At 41.6% G+C, this 23923-nt stretch overlaps 1 protein-coding gene across 2 annotated transcripts in view; it reads left to right on the top strand.

Moving 5' to 3' along the window:
• The window catches only part of suclg1 (succinate-CoA ligase GDP/ADP-forming subunit alph), a 99517-nt gene that overhangs the window by 64496 nt on the left and 11098 nt on the right, over positions 1–23923 (top strand). For both annotated transcript variants that reach the window (XM_063047113.1, XM_063047112.1), the window contains exon 8: positions 9721–9909. In XM_063047113.1, the coding sequence (XP_062903183.1) occupies positions 9721–9909 (189 nt within the window). The remainder of the gene's footprint in view (positions 1–9720; positions 9910–23923) is intronic.

The following is a 23923-nucleotide window of genomic DNA, read 5'->3' as shown; positions in this document are numbered from 1 at the left end:
CCTGTGTGTATAAATCATTCCTCCTGCATTCTTTTCAAGTTACTCCTGCTACATCTTTATTTTAACCTCGTACGTCTGTGGTTATCCCAGAGTTGAGAGACATGAGATTTATTATACATTAAAAAAGGCTGTTGCTTGTCATTCAGTTTGTTCACCTGCTGGGCTGAGATTATACTGTAAAGTTGATGTGGGAATTGAGGAAGGGCTGAGGAGTTCTTCCAAGCCTGTCCCAATTAAAAGTTTGTGACAGGAATTACTTTCTTCTTTCTATTGTTACTCTATGACATGGCACAGTGAAGATTTGTACAGCCAAAATTTGATGAATCTTCTGGTGGTGGTACGCTTGGTTGCAGCGGCTTCTCCGGGTCCAACAAATGGTGCAAATGTTTGTCTGCGGTGTTTTTCTTGTGATCGCAAGACCCTGATGGACATTGGTCATACAAAGTACTACAGGTCTGGTTCATTGGTTCATTGGCGAGATCAATAGTGGGCGAGTTGCATAGCCTTGGTTGTTGCACGGACCAGGCTCTCATGTCTTGGCGTTGCCTGTTAAAGTCAACTAGGGGAAGGCGCACTGGAGATGGTGTGGGAGGGAACAGAGGAACTTTTCTGGGTTGGGGGCTGGCCCATGCAGGCTGGCTTTCAGTGTTGCTCTCCAGTGTCTGCTTCCTGGAAGACAAGCTGGATGAAATGAGGAACTGCTACAAGCTTGTTCTTGCAGAAACGTGGCTCCAGGACAACATCCCATGGACCGTCAATCTTCAGGCCATGCTGCTCAGGGACTTGTGCTAATACTATTTTAGGCTATCGCAACTAGCGTGTAACTGTATGTATTGTGATTTGCACTTTGGCCCAGGAGGAATGATGATTTGTTTCGCTGTCTACATGTGTATGGCTGAATGACAATTAAAGTTATTCTTCAGCTTGAGTCTCGAGTAATCTTATATACATAATCTCTCCTCTAAAGTAATGACGAGCATTGTGTTTAGCTAATGTGCTATATTAAAATCCAAAATGAAAATACTTGCTGAACTGCATTCATTTTACTAATCTGCAACTGTAAATTGGAAAAATAATTAAGGAATAAACTTTGAGATGGGGGAGATCATATCTCAGGAACATCTGAGTGCTTCTAAAGCGGGTGGCAAGTCAGTGAAGGAGAAAGAAATGGATTGTTTTGAAGGGAATAGATGAAATTGGTTGGTGGATGTTTGTGTGTGACATAGTACACTGTCATCGACCAGTTGAGGTGAGTGGTCTGTTTTAGTGCTGTCAATTCAATTTAGAGTGCAGTTTGCAACACTGTTGCTAAACATTCTGCTGTATATGGCAAGGGATTATCAACTGATTATCTTCAATATACAAATATAAATATACACGTTTGTGTGTGTGTGTATGTGTGTGTGTGTGTATATATATATCAGGTTCAGTAAACCTATCACCCTTTTGTTTGCTGCCCTAAATTGGTTCCTGATTCATTGAAGCTTTACACTTAAAATGACTTCATATCGTCAGGTCTCCATGGTGGTGCCCTTCCGTTTTTCTATGACCTTTAAAAGCCGTCAAACTTTCCAAATTTCCATCCCTTCCAGGTATGGTCCCACTTAGTGCTGTTGCTGCATAACACCAGCGACCGAGGTTCAGTCCTGATCTAGGGAGTTGTCTTTTGGAGTTTGCCCTGTAACCACATGGGTTTACCTGGGTACTCCAGTTTCCTCTCCATCCAAAATAACCCGTTCAGGCTGTTAAGTTTGTGGGCTAATGTAAAGTATCCTTGTCGGGTGGCAGGAGAATTGATGGACATCTGAAAGATCATGGGTTTAAGAGAAATAAGTGCAGCTGATGTGCTGATAATGAGAGGTAGCATACGCTTGATGGGCCTCCTATGTCAGATGAATACAGGAAACTAGGTAAAAGTAAAATACTCATTGTTAAAAAATAAAATCACCTCCTGATAGTTGCCTGTTCTGATACCTTCTTAGTGTCACATTCTGTTGATGTTCCTGTGATGTGCCTTTTGGCAGTTTTCTCCGGTAAAGGCACTATATTTCCAAGTTTTTGTTTGTTTTAATGGTGGTGAGATGGTGGAGTGGACATTGGACTTCATTAACCCGCGATCAGGTGAATCAAAGTTTCTGTTGAATGAAAATACAGTATTTATGAATGGGTTCTACAACTCGATTTTTGTCCATAAGTTGGAAAAACAACAGATTTACTCAATATGGTAAAAGTGTTGTAATGCTGTATGCCATGTTGGGTGCAATCTTTCATTTATTCTGATACGTTTATTGGATTTATTGAGTATGCCCACAAGAAAATGAATCTCAGGATTGTGTATGGTGACATATTTGTCCTTTGATAATAAATTTACTTCGAACTTGGATGAGGGCCAGTTACAATATCTTTTATTTATGCCTCCCGCTGCCTAGTTAATTTGGTAAGAATGGGGATGGTCCACACCTTAGGTGCTGGCTTTGCTGGTCTTTAAAGATACATTGAGTAAGTTTGCGCGAGTATCAAAAGAAGATATTGCTTATCAATTTCCAAAGCAACTATCTCTTCAGTGGAAGGTTGCCATAGTGAAACTGGAAACTTCTTAAGAAACTGATTACTACAGAGAGTGTACATGTAAAAAGGATTTGTCCCACAATACTGGCTGTCTTTTGAATTTAATATTTATGGCAGCTTGCCTGTGTTTATGTCCATAAGTTGAGCATTTTATTTTCAAAATTCAGTTTGTCACATGTAATCGCAATTTCCAGTGAAACGTGTCATGGCTTGCCCCCAGTGCACTAAGTGTCGCCACACATTTTGGTATCAACATAGCATGCCCGCAATCCTTGCAAAAACAACACAGGACTCAACAAGCAACAAACTGCAACAGCAAAAGCAAACACACAAGATTCTGCAAATGCAGGAAATCCAAAGCAACACATGCAAAATGCTGGAGGAACTCAGCAGGTTGGACAGCATCTATGGAAATGAATAAACAAAGTTCAAAGTAAATTTATTATCAAAATACATAAATGCCACCATATACAGCCCTGAGATTCATTTTCTTGTGAGCATTCACAATAAGTACAAGGAACTCAATCGAAACAATGAAAGACTGCACCCAACAGGATGGACAAATAATGTGCAATGGACAACAAACTGAGCAAATAAAAAAAGAAATAGAAGAATAATAATAATAAAGAAAAATAATGAAAAAAATATAATAAAATAACAACAAATGTTGATGTTTTGATCTGAGACCCGTCATCAGGACTGGAAAAGAAGGGGGAAGATGCCAGAATGAGAAAGTAGGGGGAAGGGAAGGAAGACAAGCTGGAAGCTGATATAGGGGGAATGAAGTGAGAAGGTGGAAGCTGCAAGCACTGTTCTTCCCACCCGCACACATACACAGTTCTTCAAACTCCATAACAGGCCTCCATCTTCAACCTCCAACAGATATGAACTCGGGCCTGCAGATTCCAATCTGGGCTTCAGCCTCCTCAATGGACTCGTAGAATTTTGCTGATTCAGCTCCTTCCAATGGGTCTTGACTTCTAGTCTTTGGATTCATCTTCGGACATCGATCCTTGGCATCATTGGTGTCTTGGGACATACCGATCACAGAACACCAGACCTTAGAATCCGGAATATTTAACATGGGCAGGGCTTGTATAACTTCACTTTAGTCAGTAGTTGTATTGGTGGAATTGAATTACATGACTAAGGCTACTCCCAGGCTTGTTCCTTGGACTGTGCAGATTGAACCAGTATGGGTGCCTGTGCAGATCCTGTAGTTGCAACACTGCAGTTCTGCAATCTTTGGCAAGCTGTTAAAGAGATTTTAAGATTAGCTTTATTTGTCACCTCTACATCGAAATATACAGTGAACCACTTCATTTATGTCAATGACCAACACAGTCTGAGGGTGTGCAAGTGTCGTCATACTTGCAATGCCAACATAGTGTACCCTCAACTCTAATATGGTTGAACTATTAACCCTAACTCTAACCCATAAGTCTTTGGAATATGGGAGGAAAGTTGTGCACCCAGAGGAACCCATGTGGTCACGGGGAGAATGTACAAGCTTCTTACAGACAACAGTGGAATTGACCCTGGGTCACTGGCACTGAAAAGCGTTACACTACCACTGTGCTACCAGTACAACTCGGGAATTGGGCATGACGTGAGAGTAAATCACCTGCTTCTGTATTCGGTGCTCCCTTGTGGAGGTTTGGGTGTGCAGAAGTAGATTTTGATGGGGAATTAACTTCAAATTCATTAAGTTTCATGCTTGTGGGATCTGTTAGTGTCTGACTTAGGTTCAGGTATAAATAGCTTCTTATGGAAATATGAGAAAATTCATTCACAACTCTAGGTAGATATTACATTTTTGAAACCTAATTGTGGATTTAGTTTCTCTTTCTCACTTTGGTTGAAATTGCAGAACTCCAATTATTAATGTAGGTTAAATTACTGGTGACTTTTACATGTTAGATCATTCCACAAATTCCCCTTCTTTTCTACTCCCGATGAAGGGTTTTGGCACGAAATGTTAACTGTTTATTCCTCTCCATAGATACCGCCTGACCTGCTGAATTCCTTAGATATTTTGTGTGTGTTGTGCTGTAAAAAGAAACTTGTTTAATCAATTTGAGGATAAAACTAAGTCAAGAGTTAAATCACCATTTTCTTTGTCAATTTTCTATTCTACAGAGGAAAGGCAATTTCAGCATTGTCCAAAACTATTGGCATTTTAATCCTGGTGCATCAATTTTTGGACTTAAAGCAATTGACAGGATCCTCTGAATAGGCAGATACAGAAGGTTCACATGGGATCCACTGTGAGTTGGTTGGTTGGATTCAAAGTTGACACTCGTAGAAAACAGTGGGTCATGATGGAGGGTTGTTATTTTGTCTGGAGTTCTGTAGTCAATAGTGTCCTTCAAGTTAAATGCTGGGATATCTTGTTTGTAAGATATGAAAATGTAGGTGATCAAATGATGAGTAGACTGGACAGTGAGAATGGTTGTCAAAAAAACCCAGAAGGATGTGGATTTGGGCAGAAAAGTGACAAATAGGGCTTTATTCGAACAAGTTTGAAATGTTGTATTTTGTGAGGTCAAAAGAAAAAGGAAGATATACAGTAGATGGCAGGACTTTTATTTGGGATTGGAGGACCTGAGTTATAAGAAAAGATAGAATAGGGTCAGGACTTTATTCATTCAAGCATAGTAATTGAGGGAAGATTTGGTAGGATAAATGCAAGCGGGCTTTTTCCACTGAGATTGAGTGGGAGTGGCGGTCAAGAGTAAAAGATGAAAAGTTTAAGGGAAACATGAGGGAAAACTTCTTCAGAGGGTCGTGAGATCGAGATGAGCTTCTAGCGCAAGTGGTGCGTGCAAACTCAACTTCAACACCTAAAGAGAAATTTGGATAGGTACATGGCCTGTGGGGTTATGGAGGGCTATGATCCCAGTGGGGTTCGATTGGAGTGGGTAGTTTAAATGGTTCAGCATGGACCAGGTGGGCCGAAGGGGCGGTTTCTGTGATGTACAGTACTTTTCTGACTCTACAATACTTAAAGGCACGTTTTCTTCCACAGAGAGTGGTAGGTGCCTGGAGCAAATGGCAGGACACTGGTAGAAACAGATGAATTAACAATGTTTAATGAAGCATCTATTCATACACTGTGAACAGGCAGGGAACAGAGAGATTAGGAGCTCGTGCAGGCAGATGGGATTAGATTAGATTGATACCATGTTGAAGCAGACATGGAGGGTTGGGAGACTTGTTCAGTACTATTCTACTGTATGTTCTATGAATCACATCTGCAACCAAGACCTGGAAACTCATGTTCTGGTATGTTTTGGCTTTAGCCGAACGAATGATGCATATAGATATAATGTTGCCACCTTGCTTCTGTGCTGCCTCCCTATATACAAACCACAATTTTTAGTGAAAGTGTTCTCTCTTATCTTTCCCTCTAATTTTAAGGCATTTTACCTTGTACTGTATATCATCTGTGTCCTCACCTTGGTGCTCTTTCCTAACCTAAAATCAAAACAAATAGTTCTTGCTGGGGTATATCTCTGTAGACACTGATTTCTTGGGCAGCTTGTCTGTGCCAACTTATTCATATGTAGACAATAACTACTGAAAACTAGCAAGTAAAGTATTGCAGATGAGCATTCATCCAGTTTCTACAGTATTACTGGACACTGTCAAAGGTGGGAGTACATATAAATTTTATGTATATCCCAGACAAAAATGTAAAGTCTTGAGGGACCATGATACGGTACATGTTGAGAAGTTTCCACTAGTGAAAGTATCAAAAAGGCTTAAATACAAGACGGGTGGGGGGGGGGGGTTCGCGGTGAGTTAAAACGGGAATGTGTAGTGATTTCTTATCACAGATGGAGATGAAAGGCTGGAATTCTCTGCCTTTGATAGTTGTGGAGGCATTTTAAAGGGGAGGTGGATAATTTTTTTGAAAAATTGGTTATTGTGGGCTCTGGGGTCTGGTGTGGAAAAGGAGTTGAGGCCTGGGACAGATACAGTACAGTATACCATAACTGCTTTGACTGGTAGGGCAGGATATGTTGGGGCAGCACAGTGGTTACCAGCGATCTGGGTTCAATTCTTGCCCATGTGGAAGGCTTCCCCATGTGGAAGGCTTTCTTCCCACAGTCCAAAGGCGTATCAGTTGCTAGATTAATTGGTCATTGTAAATTGTCCTGTGATTAGGCTAGGGTTAAATTGGGTGTTGCTAGGCAGTGTGGCTGAAAGGGCCTGTTCTAATGCTGTATCTCAATAAAATAAATAAATACATAAAAGGATTGAGGAGCCAGATGGCCAATTCCTATTCTTGTTTGCTGTATTATCATTTTCTCATGTGATTTGAGAAGTGAGTTTAAACTAGATATTGAATCTGAGACCTCCCTGATCAGCTTAATCTAACAGAAGCTCATCATTCAATGTTCCTTCAGCCTTTACCTGATTTCAGTCCGATACTTGAACTGTGATTTTTATGTTGGAGGAATTTTATTTTGTGCAAGTTTTCTGGGCATTTCCATTATGGCAAATTGACTTTTCTTTTTCAAAAAAAAAATTCGGGATCAAAAGCTTCGATTTGATGGTAACGGCGCTGTCTTGTAAAATTCTTGCTTTTCTTGAGTAATGCAGTGTGTTGAAGTGACGTGAAATGGATGATGAGGATTTGATGCTGATCACATTGAAGACTGTGGTTGGCACAAAGGCCAGAACATAAAGTTAATCTTGATTGCTTCTGTTTCTCTCTGTAGATTTGAATTTGAACATAGTCCAGAGGAGTAAGATGTTGACTTCCCTTTCATTCTGACGTCTCTTCTGTTGCACAAAAATATGTAGTTTAAACCATTGCCAACACAGCATTGTCGGGGATGTTCAGAAAGAGGTTCAGATTTGGCAGATGCTTGTCAGTGGAATTTGGCTCTTGCTGATAATGTACAGATCAGCTCGTAGAATTACCATGTTTTTATGAGTGTTTGTTTTGGTCCTGAACATCTAATTGGATCTAATTAATTTAATCTAATCCCAAACAGCAGCATTCTTGTCAGCCCCCTAAACCCTAGTTTTTGCCAGAGGGCATGGAATTGTAGACAAGCGTCTTGTATCTCTGAAATTTTATTCACCAGCTTGATGTTGTGCATCCGTTTGGATTTCTTCAGCAAGTCAATGTAAATGAGATTACTGAAACACATATGTGTAGTGTAGCCAAGTCCAGAAACAAGATCTAGATCAACTGGGAAAGTGGACCAAGGAATGGCAGGTGGAATTTAACAGGGTCAGTGTGAAGTGTTAATTTTTGGGAAGATAAAACCGGATAGGACATACTCAGTGAATGACAAGGCCCTGGGGAACATTGCTTAACCAAGAGACCCAAGGGAACATAGTTCCCGAAAAATTGTGATGCAAGTAGGCAAAGTGGTGAAGAAGGAATTTGGTTCACTTGTCTTCACTGAGTACAAGAGTTGTGATGCCATGTTACAACTGTTGGTGACACTGCATCTGGGATATTACGTTCAGATCGGGTCACCATACTATGGGAAGGTTGTGATTAAGCTAGACAGGGTGCAGAAAATATTTACCAGGACAATGCTAGGACAAGAAGGCTTGAGTTGTAAAGTGAAATTAAACAAACTGGTACCCTTCTCTTTCTAAAGAAAGACACTGAAGACTTATCCTGTAGAGCTATACAATATCATGAGGGGCATAGAAAATGGATTGTCACCGTCTTTTTCCCAAGATAGGGGAGTCTAAAACTCAATGGCATAAGCTTAATATTAAAGAGGAAAGATTAATATATATACATACAGAGATATAGATGATTAGGAATGATTTAGAGAGATGTATGGGCCAAACACAGGCAGCCTCTCCCTGGGGAAAAAGAAGACTGTGCTTTCACTCTGTTTATGCACCTCATGATCTTGTATTCCTCTATCAGATCACTCTTCAATCTCTTAGATTCTAAGGAGTAAAGTCTTAATCCACACAAGTTGTTCTTGTAATGCAGGTCCCTAAATCCAGGCAATATCGTGGATCTTTTCTGCACTCTTTCTAGTTTAACTTTCACTATAGGAAGGATGTGGAAGCATTGGAAAGGGTACAGAGGAGATTTACCAGGATGCTGCCTGGTTTAGAGAGTATGGATTATGATCAGAGATTAAGGGAGCTAGGGCTCCCTTAGGAGAATGAGAGGAGACATGATAGAGGTGTACAAGATAATAAGAGGAATAGATAGAGTGGATAGCCAGCGCCTCTTCCCCAGGGCACCACTGCTCAATACAAGAGGACATGGCTTTAAGGTTAGGGGTGGGAAGTTTAAGGGGGATATTAGAGGAAGGTTTTTTACTCAGAGAGTGGTTGGTGCGTGGAATGCACTGCCTGAGTGAGTGGTGGAGGCAGATACACTAGTGAAATTTAAGAGATTACTAGACAGGTATATGGAGGAATTTAAGGTGGGGGGTTATATGGGAGGCATTGTCTGAGGGTCGGCACAACATTGTGGGCCGAAGGGCCTGTACTTTGCTGTACTATTATATGTTCTATATTTAATGACATCTTTCCTAACAGGGTGACTAAACCTGTGTGCAATATAGTACTCCTAAGTGCAGCCTTACCAAAGTCATGTGTAACTGCAATATAACTTCCTGACTCCTATTCTCATTACCCTGAAAGATGAATAGAGTTTTATACTATTAAAAAATTCAGAGTGGGGAAATACAGATTTATTGAATTATTATTCTATACAGTGAATGCAATTTTTTTTATGCAAACAACAGGAATTCTGCAGATGCTGGAAATTCAAGCAACTTTGATGTGTGTTGCTGCAATTTTTTTTATTATCTTCTCTAACATGGTTATAATTTACTGCACAAACAATGGTCCTGTTTTAATAGAATCTTTTCTCATGAAGCAGATGTCATTAGCAAAGTTGTCAATTATGCTCCGTCTATCCTGGATACAATTGAGTGCCATGCAAGGTCAATTTAGGGGGAATTTACCATTCATATTGTTAAGGACCAGAGCTGTACATGAGCCAGATTGTGTAATTAAACATTGACAAGTTTCCCCAAATGTCAATAAACCATCTGGGGTTTTTAGTGACAATATGTTTATTTTTTTGTTATAAGTAGTCCAGTATTATCTTATTTTTAGTCATCTAATTGCTTTTTCTTGTTTTAATAGGGGCCCAACGCTAAGCCGGTGGTGTCGTTCATAGCTGGACTTACTGCACCCCCAGGACGGAGAATGGGTCATGCCGGTGCCATCATCGCTGGAGGAAAGGGTGGAGCCAAAGAGAAGATTGCTGCCCTTCAGCAAGCTGGTGTGGTGATCAGCAAGTCTCCTGCCCAGCTGGGCAGCACCATACAAAGGGTAAATATTAGTTTAAGATCTGGAGTTGACAGAGTGTAAGAATTGAGACCTGGATGTTTCCCTGTCTGTAAGATCTGCCATTTTCAACTCCCCTTGACAAACCAGGGTAGGACTTGCACAGTGAGGGCACTGAGGAGTGTAGTAGAACAGAGGGATCTGGGAACACTGATCCATAATCCCTTGAACATGTTGTCACAGGTTGATGGGATGTAAAGAGATCTTTTAGCACCTTGGCCTTCGTAAATCAAAGTATTGAATACAGGAGTTCGGTTGTTATGTAGAAGATGCATAAGGTGTTGTTGAAGCCTGATTAAGAGTATTATGTACAGTTTTGGTCACCTACCTACTGGAAAGGTGTAAATAAGGTTGAAAGAGTACAAAGAAAATTTACAAGGATATTACCAGGACTTGAGCTATAGGGAAAGGGTGAATAGGTTGGACTTTAGTCTCTGGAGCATAGGAGAATGAGGGGAAATTTGATATAGGTATACAGAATTATGAGGGGTGTAGATAGGGTAAATGCAAGCAGGCTTTTTCCACTGAAATTGGGTGAGACTAGAAATAGAGGTCATAGTTAAGGGCAAAATTTTTAAGTTAATGTGAAGGACAATTTCTTCACTCAGAGGGTGGTGAGTGTGTGGAATAAGCTGCCAGAGGAAGTGGTAGAAGCTGGTTTGATTATAGCATTTAAGAGAAATTTGGATGAGTACATGGAAGGAAGGGCTGTGGAGAGTTATGGTCCAGGTATAGATCAATGGGACCAGGCAGAATAACAGTTTGGCACAGACCAGATAGGCCAAAGGGCCTGTTTCTGTTCTGTAGTGCCCTGACTCTACATCTTTCTCAGAAAATAAGTGGATTAGATGCTCTCTATGCATTGGGTTTTTATACAACAATGTTCATCTGGAGGCGCTGTCTGAGAGAGTGAAGTGTGCAAGTCCTTTTATAAGAAGGAACGATTTTCTCTGAGAGAATTATCTCATTTCATCTGGGAAGCAATCTTGTGGATACCTGTGGAACTGAGTCTTTTTTGTTGGAAAATTACAAATCTGGTGTCTTCATATGTTTTTTATATTTGACCCACAAGATTAAGCTGAGGTGACTTTTGCCAGAAGTCATTGCTCAACTGTGATCTAGGACTTTTCATTACCGATTCTGAACTTAAAGAAAATATTGCTGTCCTGCTCCCTCTTTCACATGCAACAGATTAAAGGTGCACTGAAAGTATCAAAATTAGTCCTGCTGTTTCTCAGTAACTTATTTTATAAGAAAATCCTTGTGGAGCACAACTTATAGCACTATCACTTCCGGTACAGTGCGTTTTCAGGTTTCAAGAAAATGGTGTTTTTAGAGCTCAATTTATAACACAACACAATTATTCCAGGACTTGCTGTGCTCTGATTTGTCAAAGCAGAGTACTCGGCTGACTTGATCGTCTCGCTTCTTTGTTTTCCTACTCCAGCTGCTATCTACCTTGACGAGCTGCACTCGATGTGGCCTCCTTTTCTGTTGTGTCATTCTCACTGGCATGTTTCCTCTTCTGTCTGTCAGCTCTGCTCATGGCACTGCTCTGTGTGTTACTATGCACCGCAGGCTGCTGCTTTCCTCGCCGTGGTGCTGCTCTACAAAGCAGCCTGATACACTGTCATTCGTGCTGCTGGGCAGCTTGACGTGCAACCCCGCTAGCTTTCCCTGCTGTATTGAACTGAGACACACATAGATGGGTTCCTGAGATGACTTAAATGAAGACTGCTGCTGTTTTAACAAGAAATACTTGACCCACTGAAAGTTATGATGCAAATGTTTGCATTTTTGCTCTGTCATTGCTTCATCTTGAGTCATTTTATAGGTAGTAATTCCAAGGAAAAGCAATTGATATTGGCTGATTTAGAGCCTTTCTAAACCTTGTCAAACCTCTTTCAATTTGTGCATCTGTTGGCTTTTAAAGCTCTTATAAATTGAGACTAAATGCATTTCAAGATTCTAGATTGTTTAGTACATGTAGTAGTAGTAGTTGTGCGATCACTCGAGTCAAGTATGATGTCCTCCTGAGGGGGTCAATTAGTGGTCCTCAGGTGGCTATGGGATCCACATACTCTGGTGCTGGTGCAGTGTAGGCAAGAATAAATGGTGTCTGTGGTTAGTGGTTGAATCTTTTGGTTGTTCAGTCTCTCATTTTGCATCTGCGGTTTGTTCATCACAGCACATTGGAGGTTGTTCTCCTGTAGTGCAGCTCCCTCTTGGACAGTTTTCCTCCGGGTGTATCTTTTGAGTGCAACATCTTCCCAGTTATTAGATAAAATATTGAAAAACTCAGTACACGAGTGTAAAGGAGAACAAAATGATTGTTGCTCTGGATCCAATGCAGCATAAATAAAACACAGTTAAGTATAAAGAACACAATAAAAATAACAAATAAAACCCCACAATAAATACAAAAATTCCATTCTGAAAGTATCTTTAGAGTAATTGGGAAAGATGGATCATGCCTAATATGACAGGGCATAATTTTAAGGTGCTTGGAGGAAAGTATAGTGGTGATGTCAGTGGCAATTTTTTTTTAGACAGTGTGGTGTACGTGGAACAAACTGCCGGGGTGGTGGTAGAGACGGATACATTAGGGATACTTAGGAAATTCTTAGATAGGCACATAGATGAAAAAGAATGGAGGGCTATGTGGGAGGGAAGGGTTGGATTAATCTTAAAGTAGGTTAAAGGGTCGGCACTGTATAACGAGCCAAATGGCATATGCTGTATTTTTCTATCTTCTATGAATTTTTACAACATTTATTGGTTTGATCTAAAGTACTGATGGTGCTGTCCTGATCGTTCACTTGAGATTTCGGGTCACAACGATGGCAGAATGTCACATGGTTACACTGGTTAGTGCGTCAGAGGAAAGATGTGGAGGTACTACAGAGGAGATTTATCAGGATGTTGTTGGATTGGGCAGCTTTGGCCAAGTGGAAAAATCTGGAACAGGTAGGGGTTGAAAGGAAGTGTATAAAGTGATCAGGTGCCTAAGAAAAACTTGCTTCCTTGAGCAGAGATGTTGTTATTTCACAAGGAATTAGGGCATTAGGGAAAAGTTTTTGACACAAAGGTGGTGAGGGTTTGGAACCTGATGGCAAAAATGGCGATGGAGCAGGGATGTCTACTGCCTTTAAAGGTTACTTGGGTGAATATTTGAACACCGAGGGACTCACCAAGGCTAGGGTGGCATTCTACTTCTAGAATGGAGGCTTCAGTGTCCAGAATCGACAGGAGCTGTGGATGGTTATGGACTCAGACAGCTCTATCATGGGCACTAGCCTCCCCAACGTTAAGGACATCCTCAAAAGGCAGTGCCTCCTTAAGGGCGCTCCCTATCTGTGACATACCCTCTCTTCATTACAACATCAGTGAGGAGGTACAAGAGCCCAAAGACCTGTACTCAATGTTTTAGGAACAGCTTTTTCTCCTCTGCCACCAGATTACTGAACAATCCATGAACCCATGAACACCTTCTCACTATTCCTCATTTGCACTATTTATTTATTTTGTAACTTGTAATTTCTGTGTCTTGCATTTGTCATGTGTGACGCCAAGCAGAGGTATCGGATGGATGATGCTAATGAGAGAGATAAAAAAGACAATGGAGAAACATTCAAAATGCTAATAAGAGAGAAGAGAGGGATTAACAGGAAAGAAACACAATTCAGATATTGACAGACCGGTTGCTTTGAACCTGAACTGTTTGAAGTTTGATGGACAGGTGATACCCCAGCAGGGGGATAAAAGGAGCAGGTTTGCTAAGACATGCCACGAGACCCTGGAAAGAGCAGTATGCCCCCACAAGTGGTGGGAGTTTGGAGGACCGGTTTGCGGGAACCGATCAGAGGCTCACAAGGTGTAAAGGTACGATCGGTGGGAACCTGGGGTGTGTGTCCGCCCTTGCCTGGGTGCCGGGTTCACCGTGGAAGAACGATCGTGTCCGGAACGGAGGGGTCACAGTCGGTGACCACAGCGGGATTAGAAGACATCAAAAGGTCTGCCTGAAACCAGATTGCATCTCTCTCCCCCTCTCTCCCCCTCTCTCTCTCTCCCCCCCCAACAGTACGACAACAGTGATTACTGTGAACTGCACTAAACTGAACTGAACTCTGCTTCACTTAAGACTGATCATTTTACCCCTAGACTGCGATAGAGCTTGGTTGATTCCTATTACCCTAGTTCTGTGTATATGTGTGTATTATCATTGCTAACCTGTTACATTTATATTCTTACGATTAGTGTACTGTATTACTTATTTCTTTAATAAAACTTCATTAGTTCCTAGTAATCCAGACTCCAGCGAGCGTTCCATTTCTGCTGGTTTGGCAACCCAGTTACGGGGTACGTAACACATTTGCTGATGCATAACAGCAAATTTCATGATTATGTCAATGATAATTCTGGTTCTGATACTGGACCTAAATCTAAAAGGTAGGGCTCGGCTGGATCACTTTACCCACATGATGAAATTGCAGATTAAGTATGTGGAGGATTTGTTTGTAATTTAGTAATAGGTATGGATAGCTGCAGTTGTGCGGGCAGCTGGTGAGGCCACACCTGAAATATGATGTGCGGTTTTCATTCCCTTACCTAAATTATAAAAAAAGGATGTAGCAGCATCAGAGGCATGCCAAAGGAGATTCACCAGGCTCATCCTGGAATGTGGGGTTTTCGTACTGTTATATACCCCGATACTCCTAGAGTTCATTTTTTCTGTGGACTGTCACTTTAAAATGCCAAGAGAATGAGACTGACTTTTGGATTTCTGCTGACTGCAAAATTGCTTGGTTACTGTGGTGAGAGAGGTGGAGTTGTTTGATGGACAATGAATGTTTATGGTTTCTCGCGGCTTGTTTTGAATAAGCAAGGTCAGATGATCCTTTTACAGACACACATAGAGAGACACATGCTCAGAGTCATAATGGTTTCGATCAAGGAAAGACACCAGTGAGTGAGGTCATTGGTTTAAACTTTCAGTAGCCCGAAAGGGGTGAGTTGAGATTGATCCAGAGTATTGATAAACGACTCTCACAAGTACTGCAACTAGAAGAAGTTTGCAGAGAAAGAGGAGGGGAGAGAAAGGTTTGAAATAGAAGAAACCCAGTGACAATGAGGTCACTGTTTGGACTTTCTTCTAAGTAGCCCATAAGGGTGAGTTTGATTCCATTCGAATACGAAAGTCTGATTGTTACATAGTTAATCCACAAGAGTGGGTTCCCTGGTGAGGGGAAAATCTTTGTGAATACAACGTGTGTGTTTATCCTTTGTCTGGGTGTGGTATTTCACTGGAAGACGGTACCCCTGTGGCAAATCGCTGTTGGAGTTATTTCGTATATTGTGGAACTGGGTAAGTGGCTATCACGTTGTGTGTTTGGGGTAACCGTGGGGAATCTACCGGTGTATCTACCCTTGCTTAGGTGGTAGTTTTCCCTGGAAGAGGGTCCCCTTTGTGATAAGCTACTATTGGTGATAATCCATATATTCATTCAGTTTGAGTATCCTGTGGCCACCACCTTGGGATGTCCCATAGCTGAATTCGGGTGTGGTACCACTTGTGTTGAAAGGATATTCGTTGAAGATCACTGTTGATGATACTTCGTGTGTGGAGTGGAACAACTTCAGAGATAAAAGCTACTGCTATTATTTTGTATTGCTGTCGTGGAATCTGTGGAATATCGACGTAATTGCCTTCTCACAACATTTGCCTTTGGATTACAAATATCTCACATTAATTAACCTGAGGACTGAACTGAACTTTCTTACCACCCCGTCGTAAGACTGTACACTTGCCACCCTTGCTCTGAAATTGTTTGGGGATTTATATATGTATGCGTATATATGCATAACACCGTTAACTCTTGATTTGCCTGGTTTAAGTTACTATATAACATAGTTACAAATAAAATAGTGTTTTGTTAATAGCAAAACCAGACTCCGGGTGTGTTCTATTGCTGCTGATGCTTTTACAGGGTTGCGGGTGCGGCAAGACATTTTGGTGCAAGTTTTTAACCAGGTGGTGAAAAATGGTGTTTGCTTCCTTGTCTTTATTAGTCAAGGTACTGAGAAGAAGAGTCAGGAAATAATATTGCAGCTTTATAAAAGTAGTTTGGCCATATCTGGAGTACTGCATTCAGTTTTGCTTGCCCCATTTTTGGAAGGAATTGGAGGTTTTGGAGAGGGTGCAGAAGAGGTTTATCAGAATGCAGTCTGGATTAGAGGGCATGTGCTATAAGGAGAGGTTAGCACATGTCCTCTGATGGTTGTAATGCTCTCGAGTTCATTATGCCCATTTAGCTGCTGGTGTTTAGGGCATCAGTGCAGGTCCTCCATCTCTGGCAGCATTCAGGGCTTCCTTCATCGTATCAGTTTTCACTACTGTCAGTCATGCAAGTCCCAGGTGGAGACTCAGGAATACCATCACATTCAGATGTAGAAGGATTCTTGCTGTTTCCATAACCAATTTTGTTTTACCAATCAGGGTTGCTAGCCCTGAGCTGAATCCCTGAACCTGGAGGACCAATGGACCACTCTTAGTTTGACCTCTACCCTTTGATCTGTTAGGCATGGGTGACCCTACCAAGAGTCAAAGCATAAAACCCTGCCTCCAGCGAAAATAGCTCGCTGGGTCATTGAGGCACGCAAGCCTCTAAACCACGACAAGATTGTGATCCTCTTGGAGTAATGCCCTCTGGAGGGTTTTTCTGTAGTGGTGGATGCTGTAGGGATACCTGATAGAGGTTGGTAAGATTACGTGAAGAGGACAGTTTCTTTTTTCCAAAGCTCAAATATCTAATACTAGAGGGTATGCATTTAAGGTAAGAGGGGGAACATTCAATGGTGAGTTACTTTTACACAGAGAGTAGAGAGTGCCTGGAGTGAGCTTCCATGGGGGACATTGGAGGCAAATCCAATAGCAGAGTTTAAAAGGCTCTTAGATACATGAATATGCAGAGAATTGAGGGATATATACCATGCGCAGGCAGAAGGGACGAGCGTAATTAGACATCATTAGCTTAATTATTTCAGTATAGTATCATGGGCTGAAGGGTCTGTCCCTGTACCGTGCTGTTCTCTGTATTCCTTGTAGTTTAGAAGAATGTGGGGTGACCATGTTAAAACATAAGATCCTGTGAGAGTTTGATCATGTAGCTGTTATGATGTTTTCACTACTGAGAGTGGTACACTACTCTTTTACTCAGAGAGTGGTTGGAGCGTGGAATACACTGCCTGAGTCAGTGGTGGAGGCAGATACACTAGTGAAGTTTAAGAGACTACTAGACAGGTATATGGAGGAATTTAAGGTGGGGGGTTATATGGGAGTCTGGATTTGAGGGTCAGCACAACAATGTGGGCCAAAGGGCCTGTACTGTGCTGTACTATTCGATGTTCTATGAGAGTTGAAACAAAATAAGACATTAAAATAAGCCATCAGTCATTTAAAACTGAGGTAATTTGAAATTGCTTCTCTCAGTGGGAGTTTTATCTCTGTTGCTGTTTGGGGATCTTGCAATGCATAAATTGGTTGTCAGGATTTTCTGAAAGACGCAGGGAGCTAGATTTTAAGGTAATTCCTATCTTGTGGAACATGCTGGATGATCCTGAAAGTGGTTGTGTGTGAATGCAAATTTGGTTTTCTCTTTTTTTTTGGCATTACAGTCAAACTACTGTTTCTACTGAGATCTCATATCCACCTTTGCAGTTTGCACAAAATGGCAGTCAGGTTTGGCAGGATTTCATCTGGTTCAGAGTCCCTGTGCAGCTGGGTGCAGGCTGCATACAAACTCAGTCTAATGCTGGGTAAATAGATAGTCATCATTGTTTCACTTCAGACAAATTAACTCCAGTTATTAATTTGTATTATTGACTGGATGTGCTGGGTTTATTGAGGCAAAAGTGCCTTGGGATGAGAAGAATTTGTCAAACAGACTTTTCTGATGTTGAAGACTTGTTTTTATAAGAGTTACATCGGACTGCTTGATAAAGAGCTGGCACAGGCTCAATGGGCCAAATGCTCATCTCCTGGCTGGAATGAGTTTGTGGTTTTCTCAGGTAACTGGCAGGGTCTCGGCTGAATGAAGCCACAGGTTTAATAACAGGTGCTTGAAGCTAACTGATGTAGCCTGCCTGAATCTTCAATGTAGTGTGAAATTTATTCTGGAAAATTTGATTTGTTGCATTGCATTTTCAAACTGGCTGCCCTCAATAAAATCAGTTAGTGATTGTTGTTATCTGGAAGTACGGATGGCCAATCCAGTGAATGCAAGTTCAGATCTCAGTACTGTATCTGAATCCACTTTTTAAGATAAGTAAATATCTGGTATAATTGAATGTGACCAGGGAGCTGTCTTGTCAGTGAAATGGTTTTATTTTAAAATTAAAATGTCCTCTTAGGATGACAGACTGCTCTTGCCATGTTTGGGTAAATGTTGGTTGGCAGTCACCGATCAGTGTGGTTTCTCTTTGAAGTGGTCCAGCCAGCCACTTAGCTGCATGAACACAGCCAGGAGTGGGCAACGAATTCTGGTCCTTGCCAGCAAAACCCAAGTCTCAAAAGAAATTAGCAGAATTGAGAGCTTCAAGATATTGAGTTGTATAGAAATTGCTTCCTTGCCAGTCTTTCACTGTGGAAGCTAATTCATCATGTAATTCTGAGGGTAACTGAAGTGGTTTTAACATCAATTGCATAGCATTAGACCAGGGGTGACTTTATTAATACCCAAGTGGAATTCAAACTGCAATGTGTGCTTGGCATAGGTTGCTTTAGGATTGAGAGCAGCTAATTCCTTTTTAATTACTTTTTGCGGAAGTTGACTGTTAAATGTATAAACCAATCAACCAGTGGTGAATTGATGAAAAAGTATCTGCAGACTCCATTTAAAATCATACTGCATAGGAGCAGAGTTCGGTCAATTGACTCATTGAGCTTGCTCCACCATTCCACCATGAATGTCTTCTTATCCCTCTCAACCACATTCTTGTGCCCTCTCCCATAACACTTGATGTCCTTACTAATTGAGAACCCATCAATGTCCGCTTTAGTTATGCCCAAAGTCGTGGTCTCCACAGCCATCTGTATGGTAATCTGCAGTACAATGGATCTTCATATTGCTCTTTTTCATCCTTTTGGAGTTGGTTTTCCTTTAATATTTTCTCACTTTTGTTCCATTCCATACCGCTGGTCTTTCAGATTCTCTCCAAGGTGGGCATTACATGGTGAGCCAGTGCCCTTGTGACTGACAGCCGGACATTGTCACATGTTCTTCCTCAGCTGCTGATAGTTGATTTTCAACCTGTCCCAGAGAACTTATGGGTCATTACTGTCCCAACTGCGGTCAGCTCACTTAATATGGAATCTTACCTGGGACAGAATCTCATGTCAATATTTTGATGGGTGTATAAATTTCAATCAAAGATATGATCCTAGCTAAAAACGAACTACAGGAAGATCTCAATGGGGCCATCTGTGGAGCCAGTTTGATTGCTCCAGATTACAATATCTGCTCTGCTTATGCCCCCACTTCTTCATAGGAGTTCAAAGCTTTCTAGGTTAAACTACTATGGCAAAACTGACTACAATAGCCCCTAAAATGTATGGATCTTGACTTGTTTGGTCAAACACGGTAGTGTAGTGGTTAGTGTTGTGCCAGTGGCCCAGGTTCAATTCCTAATGCTGTCTGTAAGGAGTTCGTACATTTTCCCTGTGACCGAGTGTGTTTTCTTTGGGTATTCCAGTTTTCTCCCACCTTCCAAAGATGTGAAGGAGTTAGTAAGTTGTTGCCACATCATAAGCACAAGAGATTCTGCAAATTCTTGTAATCCAGAGCAACACACACAGAATGCTGGAGGAACAGGCAGGTCAGGCAGCATCTATGGAAAGGAATAAAGAACTGATGTTTCAGGTCGAAAATCTTCAGCAGGATCAGGATGGAGGTAGGGAGCAACTAGGATAGAAGGTGAGAGGAAGGGAGACGAAGAAGTATGTACTAGAAAGTGATAGGTGAAGCTAGGTGAGGATGAAGGTGGATGGGTAGGGGAGCGATGAAGTGAGAATCTGGGAGATGATAGGTGGACAAGGTAAGGGACTGAAGAGGAAGGAATCTGATAGGAGAGGAAAGTGGACCATGGAAGAAATGGAAGGAGGAGGGGTGCCAGAGAGAGGCAATGGAAGAGGTAAGAGTGGAGCCAGAATGGGGAAAGGGAAAAGGGAGGAGGAGGAGGAGAGGGGAAGATGCCATATGTTGACACCAGAAGCATGGCGATACTTGTTGGCTGATTCTAGTTCATCCTCGGAGTGTGTTGGTCATTGAAGCAAATGACTCATTTCACTGCAAGTTTTGATGTACATGTGTCAAAGCTAATTTTTTTAAAAACAAACCTGACGACTCTTCTTCTAAAGTGCCAATGCTTGCAAGAGCCACTGAGTGGCAGTATTGCACAATGTGTCAATGTCTCTGCTTTGAAAACCAACTCTTGTTTTGAAGGCACGGGGTTATTGTAAGCAGGGACCCTGATGAAATAACTATGCAATTTCAGCTTAATTCTGTGTTATTTGTTTTCTCAACATGGCTAGCTACGGGGTTAAAGACAGACTTTTACCAGATTGAAATGGAGATGTGTAGCCATGTCATTTGGCAAAGACACTGACCCTTTTAATTGTCAGGTATCTTTTGTCGTTCTTTAATACGTGAGTGTAAAGGAGAATAAAATGATTGTTACTCCAGGTATAATGCAGCATTAAAAATGCAATTAGAATAGCACAATAAATGAATAAATATAAAATCAATCCCGTAAAACACAATGTACAAGTAGCGGTTATATACATAGACTGAATGTATGTACATCATGTGAATAGCTAGGTAATGTGTATTTAGTGTGGGTGGAGTGGGTTAATGTGTTATCAGCTTGGGTGAAGACTGTTTTTGAGTCCAGTGGTCCTGGCATGGCTGCTGCATAGCCTCAGTCCCTGATGGGAGTGGGACAAACTGTCCATAAGCAGGGTGGGATCTTCCATGATATTGCTGGCCTTTTCCAGTAGTGTAGGGCTCCATTTTCATAAGTGCCATTTACTTAGCGCCTTTTTATAACTTAGTAAAAGGCACAAAGTGCAGTGCAACAAGTGGGGTATTGTTGATGTTGTATTAGAGAAAATGGAGCATGTGTGGAAAGGAGTAAACAGCCGATGTTTTGGGCTTAGACCCTTCATCAGAACTGGTGAAGAAGCCACAAACATCGACTGTCTAGTCTTTTTCTAGATGCTGCTGACCTGCTGAGTTCCTCCAGTATTTTGTATGTGTTTCTCTGGATTACCAGCAGTTGAAGAATCTCTTGTGTTATTGAAAATGCAGCTGGTTTGTGCATAGCGAGATCTAGCTTCAGAAACAAAATACGTGACTATAATATGTCTAAGTGCTATTAATGGAAGGATAAGTATTGACCAGGACTAGAGAGAACACCTTTGCTGTTTGTTTTGAATACTACCATTGAATCCTGTTATTCTTCCTGAGAGAACAGGCAGTAGCTCAGACTTTAATGCCTCATCTGACACCACCTAAAGCACAGCTCTCTGTCAGTGCTTCTCCACAGCATTCAATCTAGATTATATCTTCCTGTTGGGCACGATTTGAACTTTGATTTTCTAAATCTGAGACTGGTACTATTAGTGTGAATTTAAAAAGAAAAATTCACCTTTGTATCTATCAGCTAACCCAGACTTATTTTGGAGAACAATCCTTGATCGTCGTAATGCAATAGTAGTTTCTGGATGGGAAGGGTCTGCTTCTTTGAATTCTGTGTTTCTGTTCAGGAGAGCAGCTGCATTGATCTTCTAATTGGCAATTTCTGGCAGAGTAATAACGAAATGCAAAAATAATGTGAAAACAAAAGCTAGCAGAGGGAACAGAGGGGAGGAGGAGGACCAGGGGCAGCAAATTCTGCATTACTGATAAATCTAAGCACTCACACAAAGCGCTGCCGGGGATGAAAGGAATAGGAGAGAGAAGATAAATAAATCAAGTTTGCCATTGTTTGCCATTATCCTGCACAGTAAATTGAATAAAAGATTTCTGTACTGTCTGTTGCTCTCCTACAATTTTTTTTTTCTGTGTTGCCCAAGAGACTGAACCAGAAGGGAATATGCTGCAGGATGAAGGACAGGGAAATATTTTCAATGCATGGACTAGAATTTATTAAAAACTATAGGTAGGCAGCAACTTATTTATTGAGAGAGTTTGGAACAGGTCCTCTCGGACCTTCGAGCTGTGCTGCTCACCTACCCCTGAAACAGACCCTTCCCTAATCACGGGACTACTTACAGTGACCACTTAACCTACCAAACGGTATGTCTTTGGGCTGTGGGAGGAAACTGGAGCACCTGGAGGAAACCCATGTGGTGAAGGGGAGAACATACAAGCTCCTTACAGGCATCGACGGGAATTGAAACCCCGTCACCTGGGTACTGTAAAGCAGTGTGCTAACCACTACGCTACTGTGCCACCTCAATACGTACTGTAGATATGTACTTTAAATCCTGCAACTAAGCAGGAGAAACAGTTATAGATGGGAAAATATTTTTACTGAAGGTAGAATTAATACGTTTAATAAAAGAACTCCAGGTTAAAATAATTGCAGTAGGTCTTTTCATTTCTCAGAAGCTATTTGTTGCATTGTGAGTAATTTATTTTGAACAGCTGAAAACAGAGTACTTACGAGCTAAGCATCCATAGTTTGCCAGCTGTTGTTGGAGACTTTTCTTGTTTTTTTCCTTTGATTTGTTTGCCCTGACATGGAACGTCATATGATATTATATTGATATAAATGTGAGCTCATCCGAGCTATTAAATAGTGATGGTAAGAATGGTGACTGTAGAACAGTACAGCACAGGAACAGGCTCTACTGCACACCATATATATATTTTTAAAAATCACTTGGCTCACCTTGCTCACCTTCTAATCTTATCAGTAAGCTATAGCCTCTAGTATTACCGCCATCTTAACAGGGATAGAGTTCCTCTTGTCCTCCCCTACCATCCCATGAGAATCTGCACCCAACACATCATTCTCCACGACTTCTGCCGCCTTCAACAGGATTCTACCACCAAACACACCTTTACCTACCCCCCCACCACCACCACTCTCTGCTTCCCGCAGGGATCGCTCCCTCTTTGATTCCCTTGGCCATTCATCCCTCCTGGCATCCTTCTGTCGCCATCCCAGTTACGCCTGCCCATTCACCCCCTCCCTTACCTTCATTCAGGGCCCCAAGCAGTTCTTCCAGGTGAGGCAAAACTTCACCTGCGAATCTGTTGGGGTTGTCTCTTGTATCTGGTACTCCTAATGCAGCCATCTCTGCATTGGTGAGAATCGACGAAAATTGGGGAACGATTTTGTCAAGCACCTCTCTTCCATCCATCAAAAGTGGAATTTCCTGGTGGCCAGCCATTTTAATTCCTATTCCCATTCCTGTTTCGACATGTTGATCCATGGCCTGCTCTTTTGCCAAGATGAGGCCACTCTCCGGTGGAGGAGCAACTCCTCAATATTCCTTCCAGGTAGCCTCCAACCTGATGGCATGAACATCAATTTCTCCTTCCGGTAATTATTTTCCCTCCTCTTCTCTTCCCCAGTCTTCCCTTTCTCCCAAGGTCCACTCTCCTTTCTTATCTGATTCCTTCTTTCACCGTTTACCTTTCCTGCCCACCTGGCTTCGTGGATCATTTTCTAGCTAGTCCTCCTTCCTTTTCCCCTCTCCTTTTTATTCTGGCATCTTCCCCTCTCCTTTCCAGCCCTGAAGAAGTGTCTCTGTGGAAATGCCGACATTTTATTAATTTCCATAGATGCTACCTGACCGGCTGAGTCCCTCCAGCATTTTGTGTGTATTATCCTGTAGTATTAGTCACTGAAGACTCTTGCAAGTTTCTGTAGATGTATGGAGGGCATTGTCATTCGATATATCACAGCCTGGTATGGAGGCTCCAATGCACAG

Source organism: Mobula hypostoma, chromosome 4 (genome assembly GCF_963921235.1).
Source record: "Mobula hypostoma chromosome 4, sMobHyp1.1, whole genome shotgun sequence".
Classification (NCBI taxonomy): domain Eukaryota; kingdom Metazoa; phylum Chordata; class Chondrichthyes; order Myliobatiformes; family Myliobatidae; genus Mobula; species Mobula hypostoma.
Note: the sequence above shows the minus strand (reverse complement) of the source record. Positions and strands in the feature narration are given on the sequence as shown.